Here is a 25735-nt window from a genome sequence, read left to right on the forward strand (position 1 = left end):
TGCAAAACTGGCACTTTGTAGTATTGAACTAGTTGTTAGTTTCCAGACCCAGATCAGAGTAGTTAAAGCACTTTCTTGACAGCATTTTGTACAGTCTTGAACAGTCTTCAAAAAGGATCTTCACATAAAGGTATGCATTGTGGATGTCACTAACACATAAGGACCTGTGGCTAGACCCCCTTCATCTTGGAATATACAGCCAGTATACCAGCTGAAGCTGGTAAAAAGCACTATTGGTTACTGCTTAATCTTCAACATCCAGGAGCAATCCATCTAAACATACCCCAAACTATGGACCTGAGCCTTCCAAGGGAACACTAGCCCATCTAATTAAGTCATGTCTCAACCAACAGCACTCATAGAATCATAGAGTTGGAAGGGACCACCAGGGTCAGGGAAATTCACAACTACCTTCCCCCCCCACACACACACCCCAGTGACCCATACTCCATGCCCAGAAGATGACCAAGATGCCCTCCCTCTCATGATCTGCCTAAGGTTATAGAATCATCATTGCTGACAGATGGCCATCTAGCCTCTGCTTAAAAACATCCAGGAAAGGAGAGCTTAACACCTCCCGAGGAAGCCTGTTCTACTGAGGAACCATTCTGTTAGAAAATTCTTCCTAATATCTAGACAGAAACTCTTTATATTTAATTTCAACCTGTTGGTTCTGGTCCGACCGTCTGGAGCAACAGAAAAAAACACAGCACCATCCTCTATCTGACAGCCCCTCAAGTACATAAGAACATAAGAAAGGCCCTACTGGATCAGACCAAGGTCCATCAAGTCCAGCAGTCTGTTCACACAGTGGCCAACCAGGTGCCTCTAGGAAGCCACAAGCAAGACGACTGCAGCAGCACCATCCTGCCTGTGTTCCACCAAACCCAAAATAATAGGCATGCTCCTCTGATACTAGAGAGAATAGGTATGCAGCATGACTAGTATCCATTCTAACTAATAGCCATGAATACCCCTCTCCTCCATGAATATGTCTACTCCCCTCTTAAAGCCCTCCAAGCTGGCAGCCATCACCACATCCTGGGGCAGGGAGTTCCACAATTTAACTATGCATTGTGTGAAAAATTACTTCCTTTTATCTGTTTTGAATCTCTCACTCTCCAGCTTTAGCAGATGACCCCATGTTCTAGTATTATGGGAGAGGGAGAAAAACGTCTCCCTATCCACTCTCTCCAAACCATGCATAATTTTATAGACCTCTATCATGTCTCCCCTCAGCTGCCTTCTTTCCAAGCTAAACAGCCCTAAGCGTCTTATCCGCTCCCCATAGGACAGTTGCTCTAGTCCCCTAATCATTTTGGTTGCTCTTTTCTGCACCTTCTCAAGCTCTGTAATATCCTTTTTTTAGGTGTGGTGACCAGAACTGTACACAGTATTCCAAGTGTGGTCTCACCATAGATTTGTACAAGGGAAGAATGATATCAGCAGTATTATTCTCTATTCCTTGTCTAATTATGGCCAGCATGGAATTCACCTTTTTTACAGCAGCCGCACCCTGGGTTGATATCTTCATTGAGCTATCCACTACCACCCCAAGATCCCTTTCTTGGTCTGTCGCTGCCAGCACAGATCCCATCAGTGTATATGTTAAATTGGGATTTTTTGTCCCAATATGCATCACTTTACACTTGCTCACATTGAATCTCATTTGCCATTTTAATGCCCATTCTTCCAGTATGTAGAGATCCTTCTGGAGCTCTTCACAGTCCAGTTTTGTTTTAACCACCCTAAATAATTTGGAGTCATCTGCAAACTTGGCTACTTCACTGTTTAACCCCAACTCCAGGTCATTGATGAACAGGTTGAAAAGCACCGGTCCCAACACAGATCCCTGAGGCACCCCACTGCTCACATCCCGCCATTGTGAGAACTGACCATTGATTCCTACTCTCTGCTTCCTATTTTTCAGCCAGCTCTCAAACCATAAGAGGACTTGGCCTGTAATTTCCCCCCGGAACCTTTTTTATAAATGGGTGTTACATTGGCAAGTAATTTAAGATGGTTATCATAGAGGTCAAGCTGATGGGTCGGTAGTTACCCAGATCTTCCTTTTTCCCCTTCTTGAAGATGGAGACAACATTTGCCCGCCTCCAATCTTCTGGCACCTCACCTGTTCTCCAAGAAGTCTCAAAAATAATGGACAGAGGCTCAGAAATTACATCTGCAAGTTCTTTGAGTACCCTTGGATGCAATTCATCTGGCCCTGAGGACTTTGTTTCATTTAAAGAAACTAGGTGTTTGTGCACTACCCCATTGCCAATACTAGGCTGCAAATCCCTTCCATCATGTGTTCTTTTCATGCACTGTTTCCCTCACAAGAAAAGGCTGAGGAAAAGTAGGAATTGAGCAGTTCTGCCCTCTCTTCATCTCCTGTTACAATTTCACTTTCCTGTCACCGCAATGGGCTTATCTTGTCCTTGTTCTTATTCTTACTCTGTACATAGGAAAATAACCTTTTTGTTTGGTTTAGCCTAAGCTCATATTGAGCTTTAGCTTTCCTAACACTCTCCCTACATGCACTAATTTGTTTATATTCCTCTTTGGTTATAAGGCCCTCCCTTCCACTTCCTAAATGAGACTTTTTTATTTCTCAAATCTTTAAAAAGCATTTTATGGAGCCACGCTGGCCTCTTTAGGCTCTTCCCATTTTTCCTTCTCATAGGAATGGTTTGTGATTGCACCTTCAGTATTTCATTTTTAAGAAACTCCCACCCTTCTTGAACTCCCTTCCCTTTAAGTATTTCTGACCATGGGATTCTACCCAGCATAAGTTTAACAGCCCAATCCTGAGTTGTCCGTGGCTGGGGACAGCAGGGAGGAGGCACCTCTCCGGTGCCTCCTAACCTGTTTCCTGGGCGCCGAAAGGTTTTTTAAAAAGCCTATTAAAGGCTTTTAAAATTTTAAATGGGGCTTTTTGCCCCATAGAGAACAGTGATGCTGCACCCACTAAAAAACAGGCGCAGCACCGCTGTTCTCACTGCCAACATGCTGGGCTGAAAGGGGACAGGGAGCTGCCTAAAGGCAGCACCTGCCCCCAGCACACCCTCAGATTGCCCCCGGGGATGCCAGAACGCCCCCTGGAACACCGGCAGGGGACTTTACGCTGGTGGGATGCTGGCGGAAGGCTCCATCGGCATCCTGGGGTGGTGCTGCCATGGCAGCACCGGGAGACTGACATCCGGGCCTCCCCACCAGCATTGGGGCCACTTGTGGTGACGTAAATAGCCCAGACACAGGTGTGGGGGGCTCCAACGCTGGCGCAGCCCCTTCCTGGCCTCCTGAGGACTTTGTCCTCAAAAGTCAGGAATGCACTGTTAAAATTTGCTTTCTTAAAATCCAACCTATATGTCTATGAAGTTTTTCCTTTCCCCAAGATTATAAATTCCAAAATTACATAGTCACTACTACCCACAGTGCCTTCTACTTTAATCTCATCAACCAGTTCTTCCCTGTTGGTGAGAATCAAATCAATGACAGCAGATCCCCTTGTTTCCTTTTCCACTTTCTGGAATATTTTCAAATTTATTAATATGGTCTATTGACCAATCACATGCCAACACATCGAAATTTCCAGACCCAATAGTTTTGCACTGCAGCATCAGACTGCCCATACATATAAAGGTGTAAAATCAATAAAAATAACCCCTTGTTAAAATTATCATCTTAAAATTTCTGGAATATCAAGTTGTCAGCAAAACTAGTCAGGAATTTATTGGATCTGGCATTTTTAGCAGAGTTGGATTTCCAATAGATATCCGGGTAATTAAAATCTCCTATGACCACTGTGTCCCTTCTCTTTGAGAACTTTGTAATCTGGTCTAGGAGTATCTCATCCAAACCCTCTGCCTGGTTTGGTGGTTGATAGCAGACCCCCACCATAATATCACTATTATTTCTTACTCCTTTTTACGCAGACTCTTGACTGAACTTCCATGCTTGGATTCATGTATTTCTTCACAAGTATACACATCTTTGACATATAATGCTACTCCTCCCCCTTCCTTATGTGTCTATTCCTTTTAAATAAGTTGTGCCCCTCAACCTTAATATTCCAGTCATGAGTGATATCCCACCAAGTTCCAGTAATGCCTATTAGGTCAAAATCCCCTTCCTGTATTAGGGCTTCAAATTCTTCCTGCTTGTTTCTCATATTCTGTGCATTAGTGTACAGACATCATAATCCATGGTTTATGTGCTCCAAGGTTTTTGTTTCTGTACTTACCCGCAAGTTTATGTTTCCTCGCGTACATGGCACTTCCTGCAAATCTTTGTTCTCATTTTGAGTTATAGTCATTATGCTAGGCTTTAAGTTTTTCTCTCCCCCCCCCGCCCCCAGTAGGATTGAGTTTAAAGCCCTCCTTATCAGGTTTGCAAGGCTCTCACCAAAAACATTTTTCCTACCCTCGTGAGGTGCAAACCATCTCCCGATAGAAGAGCTTCATCTCAAAAGTGTAAGCCATGGTCCAAAATTCCAAACCTTTCTTGATGACACCATGTACGCATCCAGTCATAAATTTGTAGTATTCTTCTTTCCCTTCCTAAGCCATGACCTGTGACAGGAAGAACTGACAAAAAAACCAACCTTTGCCCCCAGGTCCTTCATCTTCTTACCCAGAGCCGCACAATCTCTTTTAATACGTTGTGGGCTGTGTCGGGCAACATCATTTATTCCCACATGAATGAGCAAGGGGTAATAATCTGTGGTCTTGATAAGCCTTCCTACCCTGTCGCATCCTGAATGTGTGCACCTGGTAGACAGCATACCTCTTGAGACAAGTCCGGTTGGCACACTTTAGACTATACCCCTCTCAGTATGTGTGAAAAGTGCCATCAAGTCGCAGCCCACTTATGGCGACCCCTTTTTTGGGGGGGGTTTCATGGCAAGAGACTAACAGAGGTGTTTGCCAGTGCCTTCCTCTGCACAGCAACCCTGGTATTCCTTGGTGGTCTCCCATCCAAATACTAACCAGGGCTGACCCTGCTTAGCTTCTGAGATCTGACGAGATCAGGCTAGCCTGGGCCATCCAGGTCAGGGCACCTCTCTCAGTAGGGAATCCGTTACCAGAGCACACCTCTTCCTAAATTGGGGAGTGGAAACTCGAATCCTCTCATGCGCAGGAGCCTGAGAAATTTATTTCCAGCTTTGGGAGGGTAGCCCTTGTTCCAGTGGTCCAGAATCAGTATCTATGGGGAGATCCTGGAACCAATTGCTGAGCAACAGGATCAGAATGGCTCCTGATTTTCCGGCTTCTGTGGGTCACATTCTTCCATGCACCCTCCTCCTGTGTTGGTTGCGCCTCCATTTGTTGAGAAACCTGTTTCTCCTCCTCCTCCTGTTGCCCCCTAAAGAGTGCATTCCATTACTGGCTCGATTAAGCTTCAGTTTGTTCACCCCCATCTAGCTCATCCCTCTTGTATTATGATTCACTTTAAAAAACATGCAGGTCATTTCACAAGTGAAGTCATCACAATGCTATCTTGTTTGGATATGTAAATCACAGGAGCAAGAGAGAAATGTACCTTCCAGATACAAATGTTATCCAAGCTTGCATTGGAGGGATAACATCTTGACAAGCACATTGAATACAGAAATACTGTGGAGGAAGTGGTCCACACTGAGTCCAGAGTCACAATTTTCTGTAATGAAAAGTGTTATTTATTTATATTTTTTATGTATATCAATTTAAAACCAAGCAACAGTCAACAAAGAGATTGCAAACTAAAATCCCACTCTTATCTCACCCTGCTCTAATAAATCCATAACTATCCACAAAAAACACAGGGAGGGGAAGAGGAGATAACAGGGGGGGGGGGATTCTGTCCCGTGGCCACTGCCTTTGCAGAGCACCCACAAAGTCCTCAAACATATGCCTGACAGAACATCTTCATCTTGTAGACCCTGAGAAACTGAGAAAGGCTGCCAAAAGAAGTTCTCATGAAGAACCTTAACTAAGTCTTTTTTATGGCCAGCAGTGGTTTCTCTAGTCTTTGTTCAGGATCTAACATTCTTCCTCCTATAAGCAATTCATTCTTAGATTTCATCTAATGGATGTCTGATATAGACACCCTAATTCCATTAACAAAGCTAATGGGCTGTGATTCACCCAGAAAATATATATGAAACGGAAGCCTTTACTCCTTCCACTCCATTCTGCCATATCTGAACCTTTCCTCCAACTTAAGTGGCTTTTCCTCCAGTGGAAGAACTTAAAAGATGACAGATTCAACTTTGCTGTGTGAAGGGGTAAGATGAACGCCAGCATGTGTAAAGATGAATAAGGAAAAGAGACAATAGTTTTATGAATTTGTGTCTAATACAGAACCATTCTAGTGTGAGAATTACATTCCATCAGAGAACTGCATTTTAAAAAAGGAGAGAGGCTATTTGCGCCATACTTTCCTGCTACCTCCAGGATTCTACATCTCAGGAAGGGAGCCAAGGTTCATACAATCACATCCCCTAATTACTGGGCAAAGTGACTGAACCACATATCTAGTTCTGAACACCAGTTTTCTTTCACAAGGTCTGGGAGATTCTGCTAGAAAGCGGGTAGCCAGGGAAGACTAGTGCATAGCCCGGTCCAGGTTATGGACAAAATTTGAGAACTCCTCAACAGACCCAAGACTATACCTGCTCATCCGCACGCTGCATGAATTATCTAAAAGTAAGATATACTTCTCAAGGCCATCTTTCACGCAGGATCCAACTTGAAAAAGGAGTCAAGCAGGGCTGTATCTTGGCCCCTTTACTTTTTAACTTCTATATTAACACCCTGGCGCAACAATTAAGGAACCCGACCTACCATCCACCAAAGCTGGCCAACAGAATGATTCCTGCCCTGTTGTACAGTCATCTTGTCCTACTCACAAGTGGGCCTCAGAACAGCCCTCCGCACCTTCACCTTATAGTGTCAAGAAGAAAAACTCTTAATAAATTACCAAAAACCAAAAGTCCTTGTCTTCCCTAAAAAACACCAAACTCATAAATGGCAAATCGAAGACCACAACATCGAACAAACCAAATTTTTCAAATACCTTGGTGTGGTCTTTCAGTCAACTGGACTCTGGAGAGCACAAGTGACTAATGTAACAGACGCTGCCTATAAATCCTCTACAATACTAAAATTTCATTTCACTCCTACATTTCAGCAGCACTTAAAGCCTTCCAAGGAAAGGTTGTTCCCCAGCTTCTATATGGGTCACAGCTCTGCATTTACAAAGATATTCACCTACTGGAAACGATCCAATCGAAGTTTCTAAGATACTTGGAATTCCGAGATGTGTTCCGAACGCCCTCCTCCGATTAGAAACTGGAGTGATCTCTTTGGAGTCCAATATGTGGATCCGAGCACTTAACTGTAGGCTAAAATTCATATGCAACCCTATTAGTCTAACCCTTCTGATTCTAGCTGATAATTACTGCTCAACTTGGCAAAGTGCAACAGAGAAGATGCCCCAGAAACTCGACCTCTCTTCTCAAGCCATATTGCCATTGGGACACCAAAAAACCAAGGAAACAATCAAACAGAGACTCTTGGACCATGCCCTTCAATCAGATAGGGTTCAGATTCATAAATATTCAATCATCTTGCAATACATCAAACCTTTCCTCCCCGCAGACGACCTTCCTGCAGACGACCTTGATATTCCTGGAAGTATCCAAATATCAAAGGGCCTTTACTCTTGCGCGTTTCAATGCCTTACCTTCAGCTCTCCTGGAAAGCAAGTATCTCCGTACTCCCTTTCATCGACGACCATGCAAAACAGAAAAAGTGGAAACAACAGAACATGTTCTGCTGCAATGTCCCTTCTGCAACGACATAAGATCGCAGTACATTCTCCCCATATTGTCATCCTTTCCTGGGAGATCAGAAGAAGCTAGTTTCCCTTCTCTTAGCAGACTCCTCTCGGGAGATAACCATTCAAGTAGCCAAATTTTGCCTCCGGTCTAGAGGGATTTGTAAACGGCTAATTGAAAACCTTTCCCCACAGAAGATCTTTCCTCCTCTTCTTCAAATCATCCTTCCCAGAATCATCAACTTTTATTATTTTATTTTATTATTTTAACCTAACATTGATTTTTATTCAGAGCTGATATTGTATTGAAATAAAACTTGATTGATTGATTGTGCATAGCCCACACATCTGAGGCCTGCACATGTTCTCTTAGGAGGGAGAATCCCAGAGCAATCAAAAAGCAAACAGCATGGATAAAAATGACATTTTTCCTTACCGCTAGATTTTAAAAAAATCAGTTTTACCCAGCATCAATAACTGAGTTTAATATATATGAATGCAATGAGGCAAAACTTAATAAAATCTGCCCTCACATTCTTAAAGCCAGTTCCATGATCCACACTTGTATATTGTTTGCCTACTTTTCTATATAAAATAACAAACCAGGGACAAAATGTGACTCCAGGACAAGCATTACATACGTGGCATGTATTTCTTGTTGCACCAGTAATGAACATTTAGATTTAACAGAATGGAGATTTACTCTCAAATTCAGCAATACTGCAGCTGCTTTTGGAAGGGGAAAAAGAACAAGTTACATTAGCCACAGCTGGGTTCTGTGCAATAGCTCTTAAAATTCGCCCTCTGAAGATTTCCATAAAGACGAGCTCAGTTTTAACGTAAGGAGGAAAGCTAAATCCAATTTGTTGAACTTGTACTGCATTTTGTACCTTTTAATTAAGTTATATTTATGAAATGCAAATAGTTTTATTAAGTTAAAAAATATATGGTCTTAAAAGGAAGTCCTTTTAGAATTAATATCTGTTTGTTAAGAAGTGCGTGAATTTTAAATAATAGTGGATTTGTACATTTTATATGGGGACAACTGAATGTTGTAGAGTTTTAAAGTTTGTGTTGAACTGGTCTTGACTGCAATAAATGATTTTGCAGAATGGAGATTTACTGTTCATATCATGGAAGAGACACTTTTTGTCCCATTTAGTATAGGTCTGAAAGTTCTGGACAATTCAACTATAAATCTTGAATAGTTTTCATAGAGCCAAACTAGACTGTGGTTTCATAATTACGCCCCTAAGTAATTCTGTAGAGCAGAAGGCAGGAAACAACTGATTTTTGTTTTTATTTTGGTTTGGAATAATATAAAGGCTTTGTTTAGTTATATAGGTAGGGAGTTGGAATTTCTTTTTTAAGTCAGCTTTCTTTGTGAGAGTTTTAAATAAACATGTAAATGATTCACATTGCAAATGAACAAGCTCACAGAGTTAAGTCATCCTTACATGCTTTCAGGATATTATTACATATTAAATGCACAACCAGCTCTTCAAATAAGAAAAGGAAATAGAAAGTTTCACTCTATAGACATTTATTTTTCCATTAAAGTAACATGATTAAATTTATATATTTTCAAACTTTATACAGTCATAATGAAAGTCCACCATATAAGCTTGTGATTTTTTTTCCTTTAAAAGTGAAAATGATGACACATTACACATTGGAGTGTAGGCCTAAATATGAACAATTTTCTCTTCCTGTTCAGGTATTTCACATGTCAACAAAACAAATACTGTACCTTGATTACTAATACTGCTTTAGCTACAGAAACTATTGTTTCTGCTCAGGACAGACTGATACACAACTTTGGTAATAAGATAATTTATCCCATTAAGTCTTCTTCAGAACAATGCCGATATGGCTCATTTCAGAGGCAAAACCACCTGTGTAAGGTTGAATTACCAATTACAGTCCCATCACGAAGGCATCTGCTCTTTCGCCTGCTGTCTCTATAGGGATAAAGGAAATTTCACCACAAAATTGTTACCCGTGAACAGGACACAAAAAACAGTGTATTTGGGTAGCCTTAAAAGGAGGGCATAAACTCATGCTCCAGAGTGACAGACTTGTGTCATAAACAAGATAACAGTTCATCCAAATAACTGACATATGGCAAGGCAAACTTCAAAAGACCTTATGTTTTTATACTGGTTAATACTGTACAGATTACAAGGGTACTACAATGCAATGATGGGAAATGCCTGGAGTTTCTTAAGTGACAGGAACGTGGCAGTTATCCTACTTTTATTACTTTACCCAGTTACACACCAAGTAACTCAATATAATGTGCTTCAGTTTACTTGTGTCTGTAGAAATTACCCCCACTGAAAAACCTAAAGTGATTTTAAGCCAATACCCACTTTACAAGGAGACTGACTTTTACAGAATGTAATGTAGCCTTGATGAGACGACACAAGCCAGTTTGGCCGTGAGTTTTTTTTTTTTTTTTGAACACTTAATCCAAGCAACAAGGGCATTTATATCAGATACGCCCAACATGGATCTGTTTGATGTCTATTACCTTGTTGTAGACTCATTTTACAACAGGCCTTAATACACACACACACACACACACACACACACACACACAGAAGTGAGTGACATAAGCAAAATATGTGCACTTCAGACTTCAAAAAGGAGCCGCTGGCTTGCTTCTGTGTGAGATAATATGCATAGTATAATGAAAGCCATTGTTACAGCCATCTTTACTGGCTTTTTGAACTTGATGACAAGTTCAGGCAGAAAATATAGTGGTGATGTGACAGTGTTGCTTTGAAACAATCAAGGCCCCTCATTCTCGCAGAAGCCCACAATTCCATTCACAGCAGACTAGGTACTCACTCCACCATCAGGACCAGCTGTGCACATATCAATGAGTGCGAAATGGAAAACCCATACTAGCAACAAACAAGGGGAAGGGGGGTGATCGGTTATAACCTCTCCTAGAGAGGCTATGCCTAGGCGAAGGAATGTTTCATAGCATTAGAAAGCACCTTGTGCCCAAGACTCCAGCCTTTTTTCCTTAGGGAAAAATATGTCCAGACAAGTACTCTTTGGTAGTTCTGAACGTGAAAAAAAAAATTGGGGAGGTGTGTGGAATTTGAAGCTATCTGACAACACAAAACTATGAGTCAGCATATGCATGCTTTTTAGAAGTCAAATGCCCAATGTCCTTGTTAAATGTTTTTGCAAAAGAAATACCAGTGACATTCATGAAGGCAGTAATTAATGCTGCCCTCCTATATACCCTGGAAAGACTCTTCTAGCGCATCTTCTTAAGAGATGAGCCATGTACAGTTGACAACCTTAGAGCACAACAATATGACCCTTGCCATCCCATCTGAGCAATGCCTTCATCCACCTCTGTTAGAGCAAGACAGAAGTGTGCTAGAAAAATGGTTCCAAGGCAGCGTAGTACTACCAGGAATTTATGGTGGTATTTCATTTCCCTTTTGCAATCTGCAAGCAATCCTGGTTTCTGCAAAAATATACAGAGCATGGCTTTGTTGAGTCACACAAGATCCCCTTGTCATCCTGCAGCAGATGTTTTAAAAGCCTTTTTTTCCACATTTAAAGTAGTTTTATACTGTACATATCTTATTTCACATAAAAAGGGACAGGTCCTTTTAAGGCAGGGATGTGAATGTGGCAGCAACTGTTTCTGCAGACACTGGTGCACAAGACATTTCTGGAGCAGGACGAGGACAATGGCAGAAATGGAGAATCAAAACTGTATCTTGCATCACTGTTCAGAACTGTTCTGACAGCAATTCACATAATCTTCGGGATACTGTCTCTTTACTCGTTCGTAGTGTTAATCTATACATCTGGAAGAAAACAGAATAATCTTTTCAAAGGTCAAACAAGGTTCCCAGAAAATACTTGCACATGTAAGACCTGTGCAAATTTTGAACAGAACAACTTATTTGGTCAAGTAGTAAATAACAAAAGGGTAATATTTGAGGAACTATAGTTAGGTATTTATTGTCACAAGGTCATACTTCAACCAGCTGACGTATTTCTAAAGCTGAGTCTTACAGACAATGCATTCTGCCTGCAACTGTGCAAATAGAGAAAACAGAATCTTTGTACAGGTTGAGTATCCCTTATCCAGACATCCGATATCAGTACTGATCTGAAAACTGGACCTTTTGAGCCGGCATGCAGTGTTTACTCACAGGCCCTCAGCTGTGCAATTGATGGATCAATGGACACAAAATTATTAAAAATATTGTTTAAAATTACATTCAGGCTATGTGTATAAAGTACCAAGACCACGGTTACACAGCCCGGATAACCTACAAGAACCAATATATCTAAAACATAAATGAATTTCGTGTTTAGACCTGGGTCCCATCCCCAAGATAAGAACATAGAACATAAGAAAGGCCCTGCTGGATCAGACCAAGGCCCATCAAGTCCAGCAGTCTGTTCACATAGTGGCCAACCAGGTGCCTCTAGGAAGCCACTAACAAGACAAGTGCAGCAGCACCATCCTGCCTGTGTTCCACCGCACCCAAAACAATAGGCATGCTCCTCTGATACTAGAGAGAATAAGTATGCAGCATGACTAGTATCCATTTTAACTAATAGCCATGAATACCCCTTTCCTCCATGAATATGTCCACTCCCCTCTTAAAGCCTTCCAAGTTGGCAGCCATCACCACATCCTGGGGCAGGGAGTTTCACAATTTAACTATGTGTAGTATGAAAAAATACTTCCTTTTATCTGTTTTGAATCTGTCACCCTCCAGCTTCAACAGATAATCTCGCGTTCTAGTATTATGGGAGAGGGAGAAAAACTTCTCCCTGTCCACTCTCTCCAAACCATGCATAATTTTATAGACCTCTATCTTGTCTCCCCTTAGCCGCCTTCTTTCCAAGCTAAACAGTATGGGATACTCAACCTGTAAGTGTAAGAACCACTGAGCGCCTAAGAAAATACACAGCTGCCTAAAGCTTGCAAGTGTGTAGAGCGTATACAAAACACAAGTCACTACCTGTGCCTGCAGGTTGGGTTCAAGACGCATCAAACATCCTATCTGCATGGCTTTTGTGTGTATAATACCAGCTCCAACAAAGTTAGCAGGGTTAGGATCCACCTCTTCAAGTAAAGCTGTGCCAAATCCAATGATCTGTAGAGAAAAAACGCCAACAAGAAGACTGTATCTTTTAGCTTCCAGATAAAATAATGGATAGCCGGGGGGTGGGGGGAAAGGACAAAAAGCGGTCTATGAAGTTCAAGACATCCAGACCAAGCTCAACAGCTTTCATCTAATCTCAACTATCACTGACTAACAGGAGTGCTTGGAGAAGGTGCGTACTCTGCATTCCTATGATTTCTCCAACAGCAGAGGCCACAGCTGACACTATACTTCTGCAAAGGCACGGTATAAGACTGCCAGACGTTACTAAGAGCTGGCTGTGCAGACTTCAAGACTTTGCCTGGACTGTTGGCTAGAGATCCATAATTATAAGCAACTAATAATGAAGCTCAAGACCATGCATTCTCCTGGATTGAATAGAGATCTGGGATTCCTTTCTCATTACCAATGCTAATTTCTCCACGCCTACTACCCCTCTACATATCACACCTAATCCAATCACACCTGCTATTGTCATTTACTTGATTTTGACATTTACATTGCCACAGTGTGTCTAATTCACTCTTCTCTACTTAAGGATAGATGGAATCACATTCTAGTTGTATCTGAAGAAGTGTGCTGTGGCTCACGAAAGCTCATGCCCTGCCAGAAATTTTGTTAGCCTTTAAGGTGCTACCGGACTCTTGCTCTATAAGCAACAGATACGCAATCATCAACAGAGACCAACCCTTAAAAGGTCCAGGCAGGTAAGCCTCTTCTTTTGTTTTCTACAGGAAGCAAACAACATTTCTCACTTTCCATTTCAGTAACTAAAAGCTCCATTATATCTTCTATTGACTAATCACTTCAGACATTCTAATTAATGCATTACATGTCTCCATAAAGTCGGGGGGGGGGGGGGCGCCCTACATTAAGACCACTTCAATTGTAATTGACAGTAAAACTTCACCCAGTCCCAAGTACCAGAACCATTACCAACCTTTGCCTTTGTGATGTCTGTATCCATTGGATGCTTTGCTTTAAAGATGTTCTGTACTTCTTGTTGGGGGCTACAGTGCAACAATAAGGCAGCGGTAATTAGCATTCACTATACTTTTGTAGGAGACTGACAAAAATGAGAAAGCAGAGTTGTTCTACACAGAGGCAGCAACATACTGTGTGAGCAAATGCGGCATTAGAGCCTGGGGCAAATCCCCCTCCTCCAGTTTCCCTACTTAGTTGACACAGATGTTGGCCAAGGAACTTAATTCAGTTGTCTGTAACCCCACTAGTGATTCTTCAAGCAAGCTGTCCCTATTAAATTTTTCAAAGTGCTACACGTACATTTAAGCAACTATATATGCAACTATAAAAAACTTTTACAATCATGGAAAAACTGCTGAGAGGAACAGGGGAAGTTTATCGACAGCACAGCTGTTTCACCCGGTACTGTGTATAGCTGCCTTCTGTAAACAGTTATCCCCACACTCAATCTAAAAGACAAAGTGGCAAATGCACTTTTGCAATAACTTGCCTGCTGAAGTCCCATGAACACATGAAGCTGCTTTATACTGAATCTCAGACCCTTGGTCCATCAAAGTCAGTATTGTCTACTCAGATGGGCAGCGGCTCTGTAGGGTCTTAGGCAGAGGTCTTTCACATCACCTACTCGCCTAATCCCTTTAAGTGGAAATGCTAGGTATTGAACCTGGGACTTCTGCATGCCAAGCAGATGCTCTACCACTGAGCCACGGCCCCTCCCATGGGGCTCCCACTGGACAAAACAATGCAGTATCTACCAAGAGAAACCATGCAGGACCCAAACATCTTACCTGCTCAGCTGTTTCCACCGCTGGAAGAAGTCTTGCGAGGCCATTTCTGTAGGCTGGAAGAATTTGTTCAATGTGATGGGCAGCTTCACAGAGACGTTTTGCAGTGCTCCACCATACCTGGGGAAAAATTTTGAAACCAACAGTAATTTTAAACGCTTAAAGTTCCTTGGATCTGCTCAGCAAAAGGCATCTGCAGAAAACTTATACATTTGTTATCTGGAGCACTGGATAGTTGGGAAATTTCTGGATACCGTAGTCAGATGATCTGCCACAATTACAGTGCATTCCTGGGGGGGGGGATAAACTCCTTTGGAGGCAACGTGACCCCTTTTGGCGGCGCAACAGCAATGTTTGCAACAGGGCCTTTCCCTCCATTTTTGGGTTTTTAAAAATAAAAAACCCTTTTTTCTCATCGCGGTGGCTCCAAAACCTCATTGGAGGCACTGCAGCAGCGCCCCAGCCACGCCATCCCTGGCCACTGCGGCTCTCAAGAATGGGCTGTAAGTCTTCCAAGTTATAATGCACTCCACAAAGGTTATACTGACATAGGTTCCGTTGTATCTTACTTAACCCCCAAAGAAACTTTTAAAAAAGAAAAGAAAGGGAGATACAGCTCAACATTCACAAACTGTTTCTGAGCCAGGACCATGATTTTACAGACCTGAACATAAAGCTGGCATCTGAGATCAGCGATGTCAGGATTATGGCTACTCTACCTAGTTGTGGCCACCATGTGTGTTCCTTTGGCGTATACACCACTGACTTCACAGGGACTTACTTTTTTGGTATTCATACAATCAAGCAGCACAAGACTCCATTGACAAGGAAGGACCAGTATAGCCTGTACTTCAAACTACAAGTAAATGGTTCCAGGTATTGTACTATTATATCAAGATGCTCCTCCACAAGAGGTTGCTCTAATAAATCAGAACTGATCCAAAAAACAACTCGAAGTGAGTAAGGAATACTGCCATAGGGTGGAAGAAACAATCATAATAGATATGGAGTAAGCATCTGTTGCACGCTAAATAAACCCACAGCAATTTGTGTCAAGGCGGCTCTAGTTCTTTAAATGTCAAATACTCATGGATACAGAACACAGAATTACACTTGTGACAGCAGACAGAGACTAGACACACCAGCCTACATTGGAGAAGCACAGGGGCCAAGAAAATGAGCTGTGATCCAGAAGATCACTGGTTAAAAACTCTGCCACAAACACACTAAGTAGTTTTAGGCAAGTCACTCAGCCCAAAGTGAGTAAGTTGGGGATAACAGTACTTGGCTACCCTACAGGGCTGTAGCTTCAGGTAATGTTACTACAGAAATATTGTAGGCAGAGAGCGGGCGACGTGGAAGGCAGATGTACCCTTCCTAGCACCACGCCTACATTCCTCCAGCTGGGGCTTCCCAGCTGTGTGTTTAGAACAAAGCAGAAAAAACAGTGTTGTGAGTTCAGGTGGAAAGCAGCAGCAGAAGATTTCACAACCAACCTACCATTACTACCACCTTTCCCTTCTCCTCCCCACCACCACCTGTAGTTCCCAGGCCCATATGTGCTGTCAGCAGTATTATTCCACCCTAAAGCCTCTTACATTCTGACAGTCTTATCATGGAAACGTTGCTTACGTGCTATTCAACAGCATTATTTGGAAATGCCTCGTCTGGAGGCACTGGTGGACTCAAGACCAGACCCTCCATTTCCACCGTGGGAGATGTGGCTTCCAGCAGCCCCACTGCCAACAACAGAGACCCAGGGAGTGACAAGGGCAGTGGCTCAGTGGCAGAGCATCTGCTTGGCATGCAGAAGGTCCCAGGTTCAATCCCTGGCATCTCCAGTTAAAGGGACTAGGCAAGGAGGTGATGTGAAAGACCCCTGCCTGAGACCCTGGAGAGCCGCTGCCGGTCTGAGTAGACAATACTGACTTGGATGGACCAAGGGTCTGATTCAGTGTAAGGCAGCTTCATGTGTGACAACATGGGCCCTGGAAGCAACATTAGGCTTGCAGTGGCCGAGACCAACGCAGCTGGGGCAGAGAAAGAGTGATAGAGATGGCCCTTACCTGGCACCATGATTCCAGGTGCAGGCAGAAGAACTGGCTATGATCCGACACTGGAGCAACCCAGGGAGGACAGCAGCCTCCACAGCAAGGGAAGAAGTCAGGGCAGGGCCAGAGGCATGGGCTTGGGAGGCCCAGGGGAAAGCAGGCATGGGGACCGAGGGCTGGCAGTCTACCCCAGCCAAGCCCCTGGAATAGCCGACAGGACAGGAGGGAGGGCAGCTGGGGGAGCAGGGAGAAGCCATCCAACAATCCAGCAGGAGGGACAGGGGAGGAACGAATCAATGTCCTCCTTCAAGGAGAGGCTGGGTATGCTCAGGGAAGGGATGTGAGGCTATTTGGGCCTCTAAAAGCAGGTTCTGAGAAAAGGGTAGAAGCAGTGGTACCATAAAAGCTATGGTCCTAGAGAAAGGAGAAGGAAGCCCCAACTCCCTTCCCCTTCTCCATTTTGGGGCCTGGGGAGACCTGCTGGAGGCACTCATCCAGACAGCTGAGGGCAAGCTACCAGAGCTGCAGAGGAAGAAGCCTCACAACTCTTCTCTGATTTCCTTTACCTTAAAAAGAAATAAACCAAACCATTTCATTCTTCTTTTTTCCATTTGCTTCCATCCCCTTGTTTACATGCAAGACGCGCCACTCAAAATTACAATAGTACCTGAACTGAATATTTAGGACCGGGGCTTCCATGAAGTCCGATATGCATTCAATATTTACAACTTGCTGCATTTGGGCTCCCCCCTCCACAGTGGGATCGACTGGCTTCGTCTGCAGATTCAGGCGTGGCAAGATTAAGGAAAACAGATGTGTTGGCCAAGCGAGCATCCAGAAACGTTACCAATTATTTTATAAAACAAAGCAATTAAATGAAAGACACTGACCAGAGGAAAATGACAGGCAACTGAGAATTTGGGGTAATACTTTTAACAAATACTCAGAGTAACAGGTGTCAAATGCATTACCAAATAACACTAACACCATCTGATGGTTTAGAACAGTGGTTCCTGAACATTTCGGGCCACCGCCCCCTTGGTTTAGAACAATTGTGGCTTAGCCATTTTTTAAAAAGTGTGCTATATACATATCGTGGAATACCATCTGAGCGCTGAGCTCCAACTAAAACAGTTCCGTCTAGACATTAGGAAGAATTTTCTAACAGTTAGAGCGGTTCCGCAGTGGAACAGGCTTCCTTGGGAGGTGTTAAGCTCTCCTTCCCTGGAGATTTTTAAGAAGAGGTTAGATGGCCATCTGTCAGTAATGCTGATTCTATAACCTTAAGCAGATGATGAGAGGGAAGGCATCTTGGTCATCTTCTGGGCATGTAGTTGGGGGGTCACTGGGGGCGTGGGGGGAGGGCAGTTGTAAATTTCCTGCATTGTGGAGGGGGGTGGACTAGATGACCCTGGTGGTCCCTTCCAACTCTATGATTCTATGATAAAGAGAGGACATGACTTTTCTATAGGGCAAAACCAGGGCAGAACAGAAAAGGGGGGCTGCCTGCCTTTCAACAAGCTGTACTTCGTAATCCTTTTAGACATGATGTTCAGCATAAATATAAACACCACCTCCAGATTTCCCTGGCTGCCATGGGGCCCAGACAGCATGTACTCGTATTCCTATATGAATGGCTAAATCATATTTCTCTTCAGAGTATTGGGTAACAAAGGATATCTGACTGAAGATCATCTGAACAGATTAGTGTTGAAGTAAAGTTTAAAAATTGTGTCGAAGTCTTGTTACCATAAAATATGAACATCCGACCTGCAAAGAAAAATGTAATACTTCCATCATATGACTTAGGTAATACAGGACATTGAAGTTTATCCCCCCAGTGCCCATTAAAGATTCACCTGTAAAATGGTATCTCTACTGTGTTCAGACTCCTTTTGGAAAGATCAGCAGGGTATGCATAGAGCTGAGTTATTGGGGTGGGGGCACAAATATATATAAATGCAATTTCCGATTTCACAGGAGTTTAGAAAACTTTATGTTATTATTGTAAACCCAGAAAACGGGCAGTATTTAAATAATTTGCCCTTTCCTTTACTAAAGTAGGCCTCCAACGATATCTAGATGCTTTTAACAATTACTGCCAATTGAACCTACTTTTCATTAATCCCTCCAAATCAAAGGTAGTGGTGTTTTCTAAAAAAATGGTCTTCATATAAATGGCACATTGGGAAGGATTCAATCGAACAAATTAAAAGCTATAAGTATTTGGGGATTACTTATAACTATAACCTCAATTGGTCTGTACATCGACATAACACTATCAAAGCTACCAGGATTTCCTTAAACCAACTTAAACAATTTTTTTACGCGAAAGGGAATCAATGTGTCCCTGCAGTGATCAAAATCCTGAACATAAAAATACTCCCCCAATTTCTGTTCGGTGTTCCCTTATGGATTGGGGCCTTTAATCAAGAAATGGAGAACACCCAAGCGATATTTCTTAGACAAATACTGGGGATACCTAAATGTGTTTCATATTTTACAATTTGCCTTGAAATCAAGCAAAACTTTTGCCACTAAAGCTTGGATTCAAGCAATAAGATACTGGCTCAAATTATATTTCCAAACTGAGCCAGGTTCCCTTTTAAATCTTTTGAAAAGTGAACTCTACTACTCTTCATGGGACATATTAATTAGATCTAAACTTGGTCAAACTGGAATTGATTTAGATAACCTTACTCTTGAATCTTACATTTTAAAAAGAATTAAACAACGTCTCCTGGATGTAGAACTGCAGAATCTTAACCCAGCTCTACCCTCCAACTGTTCTCCTGCAGCTAATGGCTTGGGTAAAATGGCTAGGTATTTGGATAACCTAGAGGTACCTTCTCAACGCCGGGCTTTTTTATTAGCTAGGGTTAACGCATTCCCATCTAGGATGCTCTCAGGCCGATATCTTCAGATCCCCAGGAATGAATGCTTCTGCCCATGTGGTTTAAATTTGCTTGATACAATTGATCACATCCTTTTAGATTGCCCTCTTTATGTGACTCTGCGGGATAAACTGTTATTACTTTGCTCCAGTCCATGAGATACAGGAGCAATGAAGTGAAATGTAAATTCCTCTTGAGTGATCAGGATCCTAAAATTACGGCTACTGTGGCTGAATTTCTTACAGGAGTTCTTAAAGAACAAGAAAGATTTTATTAACCCGAATTGTGACTTGTATGTATTGTCCTTTGGTGGTATATTGTTGTTTTATTTCTGTTCTTTGGCATGCCAATAAAGGTTAATGATGATGATGATGAAATAATTTGCCCTCCAAGGGGGCTTACAATGAAAGCATTAAAAACTGCCAACAAAACCCACAGTCTAACAGGCTGAAAGAGAAAGCGACAACCACATTTGAGTTGCACTAGTCTGAATGAGGCCTTCCATAGGCTCTGAAACTGAAATCCCCATAGATATACCACCCACATTCTTTGACAAGAAAGTTCCTTCCATGGTAAATAACTACCAGAAGTCTTGCTCCACCTTATTCAACTAGGGGTACGGGTGGACTGCATGCTGAATATGAGCAGTCAGTTTAATGCAGTGGCAAAAAAAGGCTAATGCAGTCTTGAAGTGTATCAATAGAGGCATAACATCCAAACTGCAAGACGTGACAGTCCCGATGTACACATTGGTCGCGACGAGGATGGTCAGGGGCCTGGACACCAAGCCCTATGAGGAAAGGTTGAGGGACTTGGGAATCTTTAAAGTATGGAAAAAAGGTAGATGAGGGAGGACATTATTGCTCTCTATAGGGCAGGGAGCTGTTCATGTTGGCAGCAGAGGATAGGACTCGCAGTAATGGGTATAAATTATGGGTGGAAAGGTACCAGCTGGACATTAGGGGGGAAAACTTACAGTAAGAGTAGTTCAACAGTGCAATTGGCTTCCTAGGGAGGTGGTGAGCTCCCCTACCCTGGAAGTCTTCAAGCAGCAGCTGGATGAACGCTTGTCTGGGATGCTCTAGGCTGATCCTGTATTGAGCAGGGTGTTGGACTGGATGGCTTGTATGACCCCTTCCGACTCTATGATTCTAACTGTGTAAGTGCCAGACAAGGATAATGTGTGCAGAACACTGAGAGGTAAGAGTATCAAGCTGGAAGACTAAGAGCAAGAAAAGCCTACATGCTCCCTCACCAACAGGTGCAAGCCTTGAAAAGCCTGTAATTATAAACACACACACACACACTACATAAGTCTAGTTGGTAAATGGAAGAGAACTGCACCAGTCTACTTGAGAACAGGGAACATGGGGTTGTAAGACAGCACAAAGGAAGAGAGGGAGAAAGACTCTAATTGCATGGACCCTCTAGCCAGACTGAACATCCGGAAGTTTTCATAGGACAGTCAGAAGATATGTGGAGAGCAGTAAGGCTCTAAAAAACTTTTGATGCAAGGAATATCTGATGAAACGTGACTTCTTAAAAAAAAGGCAACACCACAATGCTAAAAACCTATCAAGACTATTTATCACATTCAGGATTGTACTTACCCAGGTTCTGTCGAAATTCAGATTTCAGACCAATCTGTAGCAACTGATTCTCGAACAAGACTCCGTTATTTTTGCACACAAACCTACAAAAGGAAGGAAAGCCAAACTGTAGGAATCTTGTTATAGATGAATTATGTATTGCTACCAATCTGTTTGGTAGTAATATTTAAACTCTTTGGTGCAACTGAAGGAGAAAGGCTACATTTAGACTTGCGTGAAGCCAGGAGTATTAGAAATGTTAAGGGGGGAAAAGTTGCAGAATAAAAATAAAATCAAGCTGTAGGCCAGACTGTTCTTACAGGAAGTGTATTTATTCCATAACCATTTAAAATTGTCCTACACATCTAGAGCAAAATGAAAAAAGTCAGACACATGCTTTTGAGGACCGGGCAACATTAGTATTTCAAACTGGCCCTGGATTACAAATAAGCTTACCGAGTATGCAAGACAAAAAAAAAATAACCCTCCCCTAACATTTCTATGCATGTCAAAATGATATGAAATTGCTTGGGATGATCTGGAGGAGCTTTTTTTGGTCAGCTCTTTATCCATCTACTGTCATTCTAAGAATTAACCTGCTACAAAAATAGGTTGGAATGACATTTACCAAACTGTTCTAATTTAACTATAGTTAACTTTAGAAAATGAATTATCTTTTATCATACATTTCATTGAAGACCGATTACCACACACTAGAAATAGCTGTAGATTCATTTTCAGCCAATGATTATCTAAGACAAATTATTTATAAGAATATTTTGGGCTTTCAAACAGAAGTAATGCTAATGTGAGAGAACTGGTAGGATTCAGTGAGCACAGATCTGGGAACTCATTATGTTAGCGTGGGCAAGAACCTACTTTTCATCCAGAAAAGGAGAGTAATAGCCTACTTTACAGGATTGTGCGAGCTAATTCTGTCATCTAAATAGAAGCTGAAAAATAATTTATTGCTTATTTGATGCCCGCAAACACTCTGGTTTCTCCCCCCACCCCACCTCCATACTCCAGTATGTTATATAGGCTAAAAGTTCTGGATTAAACAATGGATAAAAAATGTCGAGCACTCTTGAAGCATCATGCAAACACAAGAAGATGCAGATCACGACCCTCAGTTAAAATAGTTATGCAAAGCTGGGTAACCAAATTGGTACGACAGAAAGATTAAGCTTGTTTTACGGGGTCAATTCACACAAGCTTATCGCTCAGTTTCTCAATGGCTGACAACTCATGTGTGAACCTCTTCTGTTGAAAACCATTGTTATCAAGAGAGATATGAAGATTATGGGGTATGTGATCTGTGATAACTCACTCATGTGTGCCACTGAGAATCTAAAAAATATTCATTCTGAAATTGCTGAGGAAGGTGGTCATTGACAGACTGAGAAGCACCAGTGGTTCTCTGGCAAAATATGTAAGCTTGAATTACTCCTTCTTCCTTGCTATGCCTTCCTTGCAGCCTTCTAACTCCATTCAGCCCTATCTGGATTTCCATATGTGGGCAATCACTTTCACAATCATAATTAAACCTGCAACAACCTGCAATTAAAGAGTTTGCCCTTCTTGGTTATGACTAGAAATCCAGATGAAGACTTCTCTTCATTCATTCATATATTTTATTGTGCTTACTCTCCATGAGGAGGACTTGGTGATTTCTGACCCAACATTAAATTGGCTTTTCAATTTAAATTATTTTCAGTTAAAGTCTACACCAGTTGCCCAGTCCTGCAAGATTTTAGTATTGCTTACTTGTGAAAAAGTTCATCAGCATCATGCACAGCATCAGCTGGTTCCTCAGAAACTACCTGCTCAGTTGAAGCCAGGTCAGGACTAAGTGAAACAGCAGAAAGAAAGGAAAGCAGCAAGAAAGATGGAGGTAATTGTTAGTAGAAAACTCAAGGGGGGAGTCCTCTCTACTACTCCTTTAGGTACAGAGTTTTCAGGGTGTAACCTATAAAAGCCAGTATATATTAAACTATACTTCAGTTGCTCCCACTCCCTCAAGTTGGTCAGGGGACAGTTTGAGGAAACTGATATTCAATTCCACCAGAAGCTGCCTGTGAGCCTAAACAAGGCAATGCTGAAGTTGGGGCACCCACATGGATTAACAGCAAAACATGGGGACCTACACTGAGAAAAGGGAAGAGGGAGAAATCTGTGATGCCTGCACCCACAACAGTTGGATTCAGCCCATGCCAACTTCAGATATTTCAGTGATTTCCACCGATATTTCATTAAGCTAGCAGTTCCTGAGCAAACACTATAAAATAAGAGAAGTTATCACTTTTTGATCGACTAAAATCAGGCTGAGACTAGGTAAGAAGTTAAATAGAAACCGTATTTTGGAACTGTAATTTAAGAAACCTTATGTTTGATCAAGGGTAGCAAATCCAGCTTATTCAGAACAGTTTCATGTAACTGGCACTCTCCACTAATGGTAAAGTAGTCTGGATACAAGTTAAGTGGACAATCTGCATACTAATGTTTCAAAACTAACATATACTTACACAAAGTGAAGCTCAAAAGATATACTACATATGAAACTAAGATACTAAAACATGGCAACAAAAATCTCAAACAAAAAATATCCAATGTACTCATTCTTGCAGTTTTTATGGCTGTTAAATTCAGCCAAAGTTAGTCTTGTAAGTAGGATAAAAATATTTTCAATTTGTTAGGGAAAATAATTCCATACTTCAGTGTATGAACACATGAAGCTGCCTTATACTGAATCAGACCCTTGGTCCATCAAAGTCAGTATTGTCTACTCAGACTGGCAGCAGCTCTCCAGGGTCTCAGGCTGAGGTCTTTCACATCACCTCCTTGCCTAGTCCCTTTAACTGGAGATGCTGGGGATTGAACTTGGGACCTTCTGCATGCCAAGTAGATGCTCTACCACTGAGCCACGCCCCCTCCCCTGATTGTTTTAACCTGATAAAAACAAATTTTCTGCATTTTTATATTGGCAAAATATAAGCACTATCCACATATCCACATGTACTATCTATTTTATTCAATTATATGTGCTTTGTAATGAAGAATCCCTTATTGTTATGCTCTGCCAATTCTATCAGGCAACAAGACCACTCATAAAGGAAATAATCTGAGACATAAACTACATTTCCAACCACCACCACCCCCCCAATATACATACCATGGTCTGCAGAAAACAGTACCCATACAAATCCTACTCTGGTTAAGAATCAATTTTTGGGATCTCGGTTAAGTAAACATGAACTGTAGCTGGTAGGGGCCAAGAAAGAAAAAAGGACATTTCCTTCCACTTCTATGATGCATTGATTTAAGTACCTTGCAAAGTTATCTTCAGAATTAGGTGCAAGAGATGTGGGAACTGCAGAAGAATCTGAGAACACATCCACCAACAAGCTACCACTGGATGCTGGGGGAAGTACAGAGTTTGTGGATGGGGCTGCACCAAGACCTAAAAGGTCTGCTGAAGGAGATGGTGTGGACTGTAAGAGAAGATATTTGAAAGTAGACAATTAACCAAGGCTCATAAAAACAGAATGCCAAATTTCAGAACGGACTATTGGCAAATACCAACCTAACCCTACATTTTTCCTATTCAAATGGAATATTGTTAAGACAATTGGATCTAACTAGCTCTGGTGAAAAAAAGGAAGAGAGGTACTCTGACAAAAAAGGCTATGCTTGGAATCTACATGGACAAAAGCCACAAGAAATGGGGTTAGGCTAGATAGAGTGAAAAAACTGGCTGGATCCAACTCATTATGTAGTATACCATAGCAATTTTTTGTTTTTGCTATCCTACTTCCTAGGCGAACTGATCCCCAAAGCAAACAATGAAAACTAGCTAGAAACAGAAAAACCTATTAGACAGTGACTGTTACCGCACTAGGTATTCCCACCGATGTATTAAGAGTTTAAACTGTTATAAAAAATACTGCTCACACTTTGTTTGGCCCCTTTAGCTGTAAAGATGTCTTCCAACCATTTTTTAACCATGTTATCCAACAACCCTTTTAAAGCGATGTTTTTTTAACATTTCCAAACTCTTGATACATCGCTAGGAATACCTAGTGCGGTAACAGCCAGTGACATTGGGCTAAAACTCCAGCAATTAACAAACCTATCAACCTCACTTAAAGTGGAGGGTGAAGGCTCAGGAGTACTGATAGCATTTCCTGAAGTCGTGGTATGAGCAGACTGTATATATCTGTTTACTCACAAGTCATTCCTAGATTCACTTTATACCTGTATCATACTTATAAACTGCTTTTTGTCCCAGACATTTGCAGGAAAACATCTGACTGCAAACCATCAGAAGTATCCTAATGTCATATCTACAGAGAAGCATCGGAGCACCACTTTAGGTGAGATGGGTGGGTAAATTTTGAGAGCTCACACAGAGCAAACAAGTTGATCTATTATCAATTTTAAGCCCATAAAAATAGGCAG

At 41.9% G+C, this 25735-nt stretch overlaps 1 protein-coding gene across 3 annotated transcripts in view; it reads right to left on the minus strand.

The window, feature by feature from the left end:
* Nucleotides 1-11352: 11352 nt before the first annotated feature.
* Nucleotides 11353-25735, minus strand: part of AP2A2 (adaptor related protein complex 2 subunit alpha 2) — a 75207-nt gene continuing 60824 nt past the window's right edge. For 2 of the 3 annotated variants that reach the window (XM_056851172.1, XM_056851171.1), the window contains exons 15-22: nucleotides 24605-24768; nucleotides 21299-21381; nucleotides 18475-18564; nucleotides 17462-17585; nucleotides 14747-14863; nucleotides 13915-13984; nucleotides 12831-12965; nucleotides 11354-11657 (exon numbers count right to left, since the gene is read on the minus strand). In XM_056851172.1, coding sequence (XP_056707150.1) covers nucleotides 11580-11657; nucleotides 12831-12965; nucleotides 13915-13984; nucleotides 14747-14863; nucleotides 17462-17585; nucleotides 18475-18564; nucleotides 21299-21381; nucleotides 24605-24768 — 861 coding nt within the window. In that variant the 3' untranslated portion in view covers nucleotides 11354-11579. Of the gene's footprint in view, nucleotides 11658-12830; nucleotides 12966-13914; nucleotides 13985-14746; nucleotides 14864-17461; nucleotides 17586-18474; nucleotides 18565-21298; nucleotides 21382-23044; nucleotides 23126-24604; nucleotides 24769-25735 lie in introns of all 3 variants that reach the window. The other variant, XM_056851170.1, reaches the window with a different exon arrangement.

This window comes from Euleptes europaea, chromosome 6 (assembly GCF_029931775.1).
Source record: "Euleptes europaea isolate rEulEur1 chromosome 6, rEulEur1.hap1, whole genome shotgun sequence".
NCBI lineage: Eukaryota > Metazoa > Chordata > Lepidosauria > Squamata > Sphaerodactylidae > Euleptes > Euleptes europaea.